The sequence below is a fragment of the Eucyclogobius newberryi genome, unplaced genomic scaffold (genome assembly GCF_026437365.1).
Source record: "Eucyclogobius newberryi isolate DKJ021-1_F unplaced genomic scaffold, fEucNew1.0.hap1 SCAF_2, whole genome shotgun sequence".
NCBI lineage: Eukaryota > Metazoa > Chordata > Actinopteri > Gobiiformes > Gobiidae > Eucyclogobius > Eucyclogobius newberryi.
This window is the reverse complement of record NW_027315834.1, coordinates 2,527,622-2,540,050: the sequence shown is the minus strand read 5'-3', so window position 1 is coordinate 2,540,050 and position 12,429 is coordinate 2,527,622. Positions and strand designations below refer to the sequence as shown.

Below are 12,429 nucleotides of genomic sequence, written 5' to 3'. Positions count from 1 at the left end.
GTCACCTGACTACAGAGGTCACCTGCACACGGACAAATGACCATGACTACAGAGGTCACCTGACTACAGAGGTCACCTGACTACAGAGGTCACCTGCACACGGACAAATGACCATGACTACAGAGGTCACCTGACTACAGAGGTCACCTGCACACGGACAAATGACCATGACTACAGAGGTCACCTGACTACAGAGGTCACCCGCACACGGACAAATGACCATGACTACAGAGGTCACCTGACTACAGAGGTCACCCGCACACAGACAAATGACCATGACTACAGAGGTCACCTGACTACAGAGGTCACCTGCACACAGACAAATGACCATGACTACAGAGGTCACCTGACTACAGAGGTCACCTGCACACGGACAAATGACCATGACTACAGAGGTCACCTGACTACAGAGGTCACCCGCACACAGACAAATGACCATGACTACAGAGGTCACCTGACTACAGAGGTCACCTGACTACAGAGGTCACCTGCACACAGATAAATGACCATGACTACAGAGGTCACCTGACTACAGAGGTCACCTGCACACAGATAAATGACCATGACTACAGAGGTCAGGGTTGTGTCCTCACACCTCAACTAAGGCTTTTCTGTTGACATGTTTTGTGAGCTGTCTCAAGATCAAACCTACATTATCCAACCCATCACTGACCTCTGACAGTGAAGGAGACTGAGACCACCCGCTCTGCTGCCCTCAGGCCGCTCAGGACCCTTCAGTCAAAGCCATTGGTGCTTTAAAGGCTCTAAGAACCCTTCAGAAACATGTATGTGGTCTCTCTATCTGTTCACGTGCTTGACCTATGTGACCTGACCTGTGATCTGACCTGTGACCTGACCTGTGATCTGACCTGTGACCTGACCTGTGACCTGACCTGTGACCTGACCTGTGATCTGACCTGTGACCTGACCTGTGATCTGACCTGTGACCTGACCTGTGACCTGACCTGTGACCTGACCTGTGATCTGACCTGTGACCTGACCTGTGATCGGATCTGTGACCTGACCTGTGACCTGACCTGTGATCTGACCTGTGATCTGACCTGTGACCTGACCTGTGATCTGACCTGTGACCTGACCTGTGACCTGACCTGTGACCTGACCTGTGACCTGACCTGTGACCTGACCTGTGATCTGACCTGTGATCGGATCTGTGACCTGACCTGTGACCTGACCTGTGATCTGACCTGTGACCTGACCTGTGATCTGACCTGTGATCTGACCAGTGATCTGACCTGTGACCTGACCTGTGATCTGACCTGTGACCTGACCTGTGACCTGACCTGTGATCTGACCTGTGATCGGATCTGTGACCTGACCTGTGATCTGACCTGTGACCTGACCTGTGATCTGACCTGTGATCTGACCAGTGATCTGACCTGTGACCTGACCTGTGACCTGACCTGTGACCTGACCTGTGATCTGACCTGTGATCTGACCAGTGATCTGACCTGTGACCTGACCTGTGACCTGACCTGTGACCTGACCTGTGACCTGACCTGTGATCTGACCTGTGACCTGACCTGTGATCTGACCTGTGATCTGACCAGTGATCTGACCTGTGACCTGACCAGTGATCTGACCTGTGACCTGACCTGTGATCTGACCTGTGACCTGACCTGTGATCTGACCTGTGACCTGACCTGTGATCTGACCTGTGACCTGACCTGTGACCTGACCTGTGATCTGACCTGTGACCTGACCTGTGACCTGGAGGACGGAGCTCACCTCTTTCTGCGTGCACGTCTTGGGCCAGTACTTGAGCAGGCCTCTGATGATCTGCAGAAGAACACACAATCTTACTCAAGTGTGAATGAGCCTGACAGAGACAGTTCTATGGTTCCAGTCTGCACAGATGGTTCTACGGTTCCAGTCTGCACGGATGGTTCTACGGTTCCGGTCTGCACGGATGGCTCTATGGTTCTACGGTTCCAGTCTGCACAGATGGTTCTACGGTTCCAGTCTGCACAGATGGTTCTATGGTTCCAGTCCGCACAGATGGTTCTATGGTTCCAGTCTGCACAGATGGTTCTATGGTTCCAGTCCGCACAGATGGTTCTTTGGTTCCAGTCTGCACAGATGGTTCTATGGTTCCAGTCTGCACAGATGGTTCTATGGTTCCAGTCCGCACAGATGGTTCTTTGGTTCCAGTCTGCACAGATGGTTCTATGGTTCCAGTCTGTACAGATGGTTCTATGGTTCCAGTCTGCACAGATGGTTCTATGGTTCCAGTCTGCACAGATGGTTCTATGGTTCCAGTCCGCACAGATGGTTCTATGGTTCCAGTCTGCACAGATGGTTCTATGGTTCCAGTCCGCACAGATGGTTCTATGGTTCCAGTCTGTAAAGATGGTTCTATGGTTCCAGTCTGCACAGATGGTTCTATGGTTCCAGTCCGCACAGATGGTTCTATGGTTCCAGTCTGCACAGATGGTTCTATGGTTCCAGTCTGCACAGATGGTTCTAGAGCTTACGCAGCTCAGAGAACCATAAACGTTCTCAGTTCCGCAGATTAAGAAAGACTTTTGGATGAAAGTCGAAACATCTTGATTTGAAAAACAGTGAAAGATATTAAAATACAAAATACAAATACATTTTGTCCTGATTTTTACTTTTTTTCCTCCAAGGAACAAGTCTGATTTTAAGATAAGACGAGATAAGATAAGACGAGATAAGATAAGATAAGATAACTTTTGTTTGTCCCACAATGGGGAAATTCCATATGCATAACATCTGTTCTGACAATAAATGAAAACAGACATTGTTGTGTCGACAAACACTGCGTCAGGAGAAGTATCTTTAGGCGATATAAAGCAACTATTGTACGTTTCAAAATGATAACATAGTCTGGAATAAAATGCAGTGTTTTTGCCACATGGGGCACACACTCTATGGCTCTGTGTTTGACCCTCGCTCTTGTATCTGCTGCTAGGAGTCTGCTCCAAACAATAACAGAGCAGCTGAGGATGGACACGTATGATTTTCTTGTGCTTTTATGAGAGATGATTTATAGCTGTGCCGTGGGCCCATGTCACTGCTGCTTTGATGAGTCAGAGGCTGCCCCCGGGTCGCCGCATTGTTCGCTCTGACATGTGTTTCATTCAAAAAGAGGCCGCTCGATCCTCGCTGCAGAAGCCAACAGACTGTAAACTCCTAATGGTCCAGTCATAAGCCGCTCGGGAGGATTGATGGCGATGGTGTAATGTTTGCTTTTCTACATCAGAAGTGTTATAGTTACAGAGTATTTACACTGTGTTAACATATGTCATAGTCTTGTCCTGTGCTGCAGCTTGATAACTGCTGATTTATATGATACATCACATATAGCTCGCCTCGCCACAGATCTGACTCGTAGCGTGGCCTGGTGGTGTCCTCCGTCTCCGTGGACTCCAGTATGATATAACGTGCTGTGCTCAGACTGTGTGATGAAATGTTGAGTATGTGGATGGTTAAAGGAGGTCGCGTTTGGCCGTTCACAGCCTCATCTCATCAGACGCTGGGACGGGCGTGGTCAGAACATGGACGTGACACTGCTTGAACTCCAGGTGCCACAGGGGGGCAGTAGTGCGTACGCTCCTTGTGTACGTCGGCATTGGTCCCATGTTCTAGTGCATTTTATTTCCTCAGGACTTGTAAATACTTTGATATGTCTCTGACCCTCTGCGTGTGTGACTCTCTAAAGGTCATGAGCAGCGGTCACTCACGTATTCAGTGACTGTGGCGTCCTTCTCCATGAACTGCACCACACAGTAGGCCAGCTGCGAACAGAGACAGGGCAGGATTAGAGTGACCGGTCATCAGGCTCCAGAGTGAGACGAGGAGGCGTGTTCTAACACACACACACAAACACACACATGCACACACACACACACACACACACATACACACACACCCACACACACACACACATGTACACACACACACACACACACACACATACACATGCACACACACACACACACATGTACACACACACACACACACACACATGCACACACACACACACACACACGAGCACAGACACACACAGACACACACACACAGACACACACACATGCACACACACACACACACACGAGCACACACACACACACACACACACACACACACACATACACGAGCACACACACACACACACACACACACACACACACACACGCTCAGAGAAGGAGCACTGCTGACCCCTGCTGGACACACACGCACAAAGCAGCCTGTCATAACTGGGAGAGTGTCTTTAGTAACAGAGGTTGGTATTTTAGTACTACGATAGTACTATGGTATTGTAGTACTACAGTATTTTAGTACTATGGTATTGTAGTACTACAGTATTTTAGTACTATGGTATTGTAGTACTACAGTATTTTAGTACTATGGTATTGTAGTACTACAGTATTTTAGTACTATGGTATTGTAGTACTACAGTATTTTAGTACTATGGTATTGTAGTACTATGTGGAGCGTTCTCACCCCACAAAGCTCTTTACACAGCTTTATTCAGTCACTCTTTTTGGTGATAAGCATTTGTAGCCAGACTGACCTGGGCCAGACTGACCTGGGCCAGACTGACCTGGGCCAGACTGACCTGGGCCAGACTGACCTGGGCCAGACTGACCTGGGCCAGACTGACCTGGGCCAGACTGACCTGGGCCCTCATCACATTCACACAGGACACGGTGGGTAATGTGTGACACCCGCCCAAGCACTAGCCAGGTCATTATCATCTGTTGTAATAATGGTATGAGAATTTATTTTGGATATTAAAAGAATAAACCTTCAAAATAAATCAAACCTATGGTATATAATAAAATGATCCTTCGAAGTACAAATCCTTATTCCAACCAAGCCCTCCTTGAGTGTTTGTGGTGAGAAGGTCCAGACTGACCTGTGCGTGGAAGATGGAAAGCGACTTGGCCGTGTGCAGAGGAATCAGCACTCGCACCAGGAACTGTTTATGCTCCGCCTTCAGGGGCAGGGCGAAGCCGTTAATGATGCTGCCACACAAGAGAAAACATCTCAACTCTGGAGGCTGAAAGGTTCCTCAGGATTTTTGACAATCGATGAATAAAAATGTGGTAAACGTCGAAGGAAACAGGAGCTTTATTATAAGATCAGTAACAAGATATAAAGATATGTATTTGAATAAGTTAACATCAGGGTTTAGGTAAAGGTTAAGCGAATAGTGGCCGTACCTGCCCAGGATCTCCAGCAGCTCGGCCACACCGTTGAAGTGCTCAGTCTCATAGATGAACCTGGACAAGACAAAGACACAAATACTGAAATACATATGTCAACATTCAATATTTGATCATTCAACGTTAGCTCTGGAACCTGGACGGCTAAGGGATTACACAGACGTTCTTCAATTTAGTGAATATTCAAAATGCTGCCCCCTGCTGTTCTCCCTTGAGATGTTATTAGTTTCCCTTGAATGTTCAGCAGTGCCAGTATTTAACCTATGTTTTGTGCATTTATCAATTTATCAGTTATTACTGCTCAAGAATACCTTGTCAAAACATACCTTCCATGGATATATGTTTGTATATAATTACCTTTGTAAAAGTCCAAAGCTTTTCATGTGATTTTCTTTTATAATCTTTTGTTGCCCAGACTTTAAAACTCTGATCTGTGCTGTTACGTGTGAAATGGTCATAAAGTTTTACCAGTTTTAGATTGTAACATCTTTGTTTAGTTTGTATGTTTGGATCAGCTCCTTCCATGTTGTAAGAACAGATTTGACCCAGGGATTCTTCACTTCCTCCGACTCAAGCGTCTGTCATCTGCAGTAAGACCTGTACAGGAACCCCCGGCACCACATGACTCTCAGTATAAGACCTGTACAGGAACCCCCGGCACCACATGACTCTCAGTATAAGACCTGTACAGGAACCCCCGGCACCACATGACTCTCAGTATAAGACCTGTACAGGAACCCCCGGCACCACATGACTCTCAGTATAAGACCTGTACAGGAACCTCAGGCACCACATGACTCTCAGTATTAGACCTGTACAGGAACCCCCGGCACCACATGACTCTCAGTATAAGACCTGTACAGGAACCCCCGGCACCACATGACTCTCAGTATAAGACCTGTACAGGAACCCCAGGCACCACATGACTCTCAGTATAAGACCTGTACAGGAACCCCAGGCACCACATGACTCTCAGTATGAGACCTGTACAGGAACCCCCGGCACCACATGACTCTCAGTATAAGACCTGTACAGGAACCCCAGGCACCACATGACTCTCAGTATAAGACCTGTACAGGAACCCCCAGCACCACATGACTCTCAGTATGAGACCTGTACAGGAACCCCCGGCACCACATGACTCTCAGTATAAGACCTGTACAGGAACCCCCGGCACCACATTACTCTCAGTATAAGACCTGTACAGGAACCCCCGGCACCACATGACTCTCAGTATAAGACCTGTACAGGAACCCCAGGCACCACATGACTCTCAGTATAAGACCTGCACTGGAACCCCCGGCACCACATGACTCTCAGTATGAGACCTGCACAGGAACCCCCGGCACCACATGACTCTCAGTATAAGACCTGCACTGGAACCCCCGGCACCACATGACTCTCAGTATGAGACCTGCACAGGAACCCCCGGCACCACATGACTCTCAGTATAAGACCTGTACAGGAACCCCCGGCACCACATTACTCTCAGTATAAGACCTGTACAGGAACCCCAGGCACCACATGACTCTCAGTATAAGACCTGTACAGGAACCCCCGGCACCACATGACTCTCAGTATAAGACCTGTACAGGAACCCCCGGCACCACATGACTCTCAGTATAAGACCTGTACAGGAACCCCCGGCACCACATGACTCTCAGTATAAGACCTGTACAGGAACCCCCGGCACCACATGACTCTCAGTATAAGACCTGTACAGGAACCCCCGGCACCACATTACTCTCAGTATAAGACCTGTACAGGAACCCCCGGCACCACATGACTCTCAGTATAAGACCTGTACATGAACCCCCGGCACCACATGACTCTCAGTATAAGACCTGCACAGGAACCCCCGGCACCACATGACTCTCAGTATAAGACCTGCACTGGAACCCCCGGCACCACATGACTCTCAGTATGAGACCTGCACAGGAACCCCCGGCACCACATGACTCTCAGTATAAGACCTGTACAGGAACCCCCGGCACCACATTACTCTCAGTATAAGACCTGTACAGGAACCCCAGGCACCACATGACTCTCAGTATAAGACCTGTACAGGAACCCCCGGCACCACATGACTCTCAGTATAAGACCTGTACAGGAACCCCCGGCACCACATGACTCTCAGTATAAGACCTGTACAGGAACCCCCAGCACCACATGACTCTCAGTATAAGACCTGTACAGGAACCCCAGGCACCACATGACTCTCAGTATAAGACCTGTACAGGAACCTCAGGCACCACATGACTCTCAGTATAAGACCTGTACAGGAACCTCAGGCACCACATGACTCTCAGTATTAGACCTGTACAGGAACCCCCGGCACCACATGACTCTCAGTATAAGACCTGTACAGGAACCCCCGGCACCACATGACTCTCAGTATTAGACCTGTACAGGAACCCCCGGCACCACATGACTCTCAGTATAAGACCTGTACAGGAACCCCCGGCACCACATGACTCTCAGTATAAGACCTGCACAGGAACCCCCGGCACCACATGACTCTCAGTATAAGACCTGTACAGGAACCCCCGGCACCACATGACTCTCAGTATAAGACCTGTACAGGAACCCCCGGCACCACATGACTCTCAGTATAAGACCTGTACAGGAACCCCCGGCACCACATGACTCTCAGTATAAGACCTGTACAGGAACCCCCAGCACCACATGACTCTCAGTATAAGACCTGTACAGGAACCCCAGGCACCACATGACTCTCAGTATAAGACCTGTACAGGAACCTCAGGCACCACATGACTCTCAGTATTAGACCTGTACAGGAACCCCCGGCACCACATGACTCTCAGTATAAGACCTGCACAGGAACCCCCGGCACCACATGACTCTCAGTATTAGACCTGTACAGGAACCCCCGGCACCACATGACTCTCAGTATAAGACCTGCACAGGAACCCCCGGCACCACATGACTCTCAGTATAAGACCTGCACAGGAACCCCCGGCACCACATGACTCTCAGTATAAGACCTGTACAGGAACCCCCGGCACCACATGACTCTCAGTATAAGGCCATTGAGCTTCACATTCTGGCTCTGATCTGATCTGACATAAAGTCATTTTTCAGACAAGCTAAACCCCGCCTCCTTTTTCTCTGACAATTGTAAAGTTTTGAAAGGGATTGGAGGTTTCTTGCCTTGCCATACAAATCTAGAGATTGTTTTATTCCACTCATCAAACAGACGATCTGGGGTGGAGCGCCTGGAACAGAGAGAGAAATCTGGGCAAAAAATTGAATTTCTACAATGAATTAAGTATGGAATTAGAGTCAATTTTTCAAGTTTTTTTTAAAGTTGTAAAAATAGGGGTATACATTTTCTCCAACATATCGAAGAGATTTAGTTAAAGGTCAAATGGGGTCGACAGGATAAGAGTTCAAAGTTCAGAGAGTGAATGTCTCAAGACATTGGACCAATATTTTGAAGAAAATGCATCATATTCAGATTTGTATGTTGTATGTCGTGCTGTGGAACATTTCATGCAAAGCTCTAATATCACAGGCCAGAGCCTTCATAAGGCGCCTGCAGCAGTGTCGAAAACATAACATATTTAAGGACAGTGACGAGTGAAGCCCGTCACGTCCCAGTGTCAGAGCAGCTCAAACACGACCAGAGCAGCTCGAACATGACCCGAGCAGCACAAACATGACCAGAGCAGCTCAAACATGACCCGAGCAGCACAAACACGACCAGAGCAGCACAAACATGACCAGAGCAGCTCAAACATGACCAGAGCAGCTCAAACACGACCAGAGCAGCTCAAACACGACCAGAGCAGCTCAAACATGACCAGAGCAGCTCAAACATGACCCGAGCAGCACAAACACGACCAGAGCAGCTCAAACATGACCAGAGCAGCTCAAACATGACCAGAGCAGCTCAAACATGACCAGAGCAGCTCAAACATGACCAGAGCAGCTCAAACATGACCAGAGCAGCTCAAACATGACCCGAGCAACACAAACACGACCAGAGCAGCTCAAACATGACCAGAGCAGCACAAACATGACCAGAGCAGCTCAAACATGACCAGAGCAGCTCAAACACGACCAGAGCAGCTCAAACATGACCAGAGCAGCTCAAACATGACCAGAGCAGCTCAAACACGACCAGAGCAGCTCAAACACGACCAGAGCAGCTCAAACATGACCAGAGCAGCTCAAACATGACCAGAGCAGCACAAACATGACCAGAGCAGCTCAAACATGACCCGAGCAGCACAAACACGACCAGAGCAGCTCAAACATGACCAGAGCAGCTCAAACATGACCAGAGCAGCTCAAACATGACCAGAGCAGCTCAAACATGACCAGAGCAGCTCAAACATGACCAGAGCAGCACAAACACGACCAGAGCAGCTCAAACATGACCAGAGCAGCACAAACATGACCAGAGCAGCTCAAACATGACCAGAGCAGCTCAAACACGACCAGAGCAGCTCAAACATGACCAGAGCAGCTCAAACATGACCAGAGCAGCTCAAACACGACCAGAGCAGCTCAAACATGACCCGAGCAGCACAAACACGACCTGAGCAGCTCAAACATGACCCGAGCAGCACAAACACGACCAGAGCAGCTCAAACATGACCAGAGCAGCTCAAACACGACCAGAGCAGCTCAAACACGACCAGAGCAGCTCAAACACGACCAGAGCAGCTCAAACATGACCAGAGCAGCTCGAACACGACCAGAGCAGCACAAACACGACCAGAGCAGCTCGAACACGACCAGAGCAGCACAAACATGACCAGAGCAGCTCAAACATGACCCGAGCAGCTCAAACACGACCAGAGCAGCTCGAACACGACCAGAGCAGCTCAAACACGACCAGAGCAGCACAAACATGACCAGAGCAGCTCAAACATGACCAGAGCAGCTCAAACATGACCAGAGCAGCTCAAACATGACCAGAGCAGCTCAAACATGACCAGAGCAGCTCAAACACGACCAGAGCAGCTCAAACATGACCAGAGCAGCTCAAACATGACCAGAGCAGCTCAAACATGACCAGAGCAGCTCAAACACGACCAGAGCAGCTCAAACACGACCAGAGCAGCTCAAACATGACCAGAGCAGCTCAAACACGACCAGAGCAGCTCAAACTTGACCAGAGCAGCTCAAACTTGACCAGAGCAGCTCAAACTTGACCAGAGCAGCTGAAACATGACCAGAGCAGCTCAAACATGACCAGAGCAGCTGAAACATGACCAGAGCAGCTCAAACATGACCAGAGCAGCTCAAACATGACCAGAGCAGCTCAAACACGACCAGAGCAGCACAAACACGACCAGAGCAGCTCAAACATGACCAGAGCAGCTCAAACATGACCAGAGCAGCTCAAACATGACCAGAGCAGCTCAAACATGACCAGAGCAGCTCAAACATGACCAGAGCAGCTCAAACTTGACCAGAGCAGCTGAAACATGACCAGAGCAGCTCAAACATGACCAGAGCAGCTCAAACTTGACCAGAGCAGCTCAAACTTGACCAGAGCAGCTGAAACATGACCAGAGCAGCTCAAACATGACCAGAGCAGCTCAAACATGACCAGAGCAGCTCAAACACGACCAGAGCAGCACAAACACGACCAGAGCAGCTCAAACATGACCAGAGCAGCTCAAACATGACCAGAGCAGCTCAAACATGACCAGAGCAGCTCAAACATGACCAGAGCAGCTCAAACATGACCAGAGCAGCACAAACACGACCAGAGCAGCTCAAACATGACCAGAGCAGCTCAAACACGACCAGAGCAGCACAAACACGACCAGAGCAGCTCAAACATGACCAGAGCAGCTCAAACATGACCAGAGCAGCTCAAACATGACCAGAGCAGCTCAAACTTGACCAGAGCAGCTCAAACTTGACCAGAGCAGCTGAAACATGACCAGAGCAGCTCAAACATGACCAGAGCAGCTCAAACATGACCAGAGCAGCTCAAACATGACCAGAGCAGCTCAAACACGACCAGAGCAGCTCAAACATGACCCGAGCAGCACAAACACGACCTGAGCAGCTCAAACATGACCCGAGCAGCACAAACACGACCAGAGCAGCTCAAACATGACCAGAGCAGCTCAAACACGACCAGAGCAGCTCAAACACGACCAGAGCAGCTCAAACACGACCAGAGCAGCTCAAACATGACCAGAGCAGCTCGAACACGACCAGAGCAGCACAAACATGACCAGAGCAGCTCAAACATGACCCGAGCAGCTCAAACACGACCAGAGCAGCTCGAACACGACCAGAGCAGCTCAAACACGACCAGAGCAGCACAAACATGACCAGAGCAGCTCAAACATGACCAGAGCAGCTCAAACATGACCAGAGCAGCTCAAACATGACCAGAGCAGCTCAAACATGACCAGAGCAGCTCAAACACGACCAGAGCAGCTCAAACATGACCAGAGCAGCTCAAACATGACCAGAGCAGCTCAAACATGACCAGAGCAGCTCAAACACGACCAGAGCAGCTCAAACATGACCAGAGCAGCTCAAACATGACCCGAGCAACACAAACATGACCAGAGCAGCTCGAACACGACCAGAGCAGCTCAAACATGACCCGAGCAGCTCAAACACGACCAGAGCAGCTCAAACATGACCAGAGCAGCTCAAACATGACCCGAGCAGCTCAAACATGACCAGAGTTTGAGTACATTTGAGTTATTTATTGACACATTTAATTAATTCACTTCACATTTACTTAATTGCACATTAAATGAATGTATTGTACATTGGCCTACCTGAGGAAAATGTTGTTGATCTGCTTGCGGATGTAGGCCCGCAACCCCAGCAGTTTCCCATAGACCCGGTGTAGGATGGTCTTGAGGTACTCCCGCTCCCTCGGGTCCTCGCTGTCAAAGAGCTCCAATAGCTGCAGAAAGAGAGAGTGAGAGAGAGAGAGAGAGACTTGATTTGTTTTAATGGTTTCCATGGTGATCAGACTGTGAAATATGCTGATGTCTCTCTCTCAGATGGAGATGTTCTGGTCATGACGATTACCTGTAAGACAAACTTCTGGTCCACGTAGCGCTTGGCCATAGACGGCTGGAAGTCTGGACTCTCCAGGAATCGCAGAAAGAACTCGTACACCAGCTGGACACAAGGGGGCAATAGAGGGTCATTACAAAGCCACACAGGGAGTTCTCAGGTCTTTAATGTAACCATGGTTCTTTGA

The 12,429-nt window shown here is 49.2% G+C and overlaps 2 protein-coding genes across 3 annotated transcripts in view; one reads left to right on the top strand and one right to left on the bottom strand.

The window, feature by feature from the left end:
* Nucleotides 1–12,429, top strand: part of arl2 (ADP-ribosylation factor-like 2) — a 129,272-nt gene that overhangs the window by 40,840 nt on the left and 76,003 nt on the right. The window lies entirely within an intron of this gene.
* Nucleotides 1–12,429, bottom strand: part of ppp2r5b (protein phosphatase 2, regulatory subunit B', beta) — a 49,479-nt gene that overhangs the window by 10,728 nt on the left and 26,322 nt on the right. The window contains exons 4-9 of the mRNA XM_072454685.1: nucleotides 12,255–12,347; nucleotides 11,996–12,126; nucleotides 5,208–5,267; nucleotides 4,901–5,009; nucleotides 3,723–3,776; nucleotides 1,747–1,797 (exon numbers count right to left, since the gene is read on the bottom strand). Coding sequence (XP_072310786.1) covers nucleotides 1,747–1,797; nucleotides 3,723–3,776; nucleotides 4,901–5,009; nucleotides 5,208–5,267; nucleotides 11,996–12,126; nucleotides 12,255–12,347 — 498 coding nt within the window. The remainder of the gene's footprint in view (nucleotides 1–1,746; nucleotides 1,798–3,722; nucleotides 3,777–4,900; nucleotides 5,010–5,207; nucleotides 5,268–11,995; nucleotides 12,127–12,254; nucleotides 12,348–12,429) is intronic.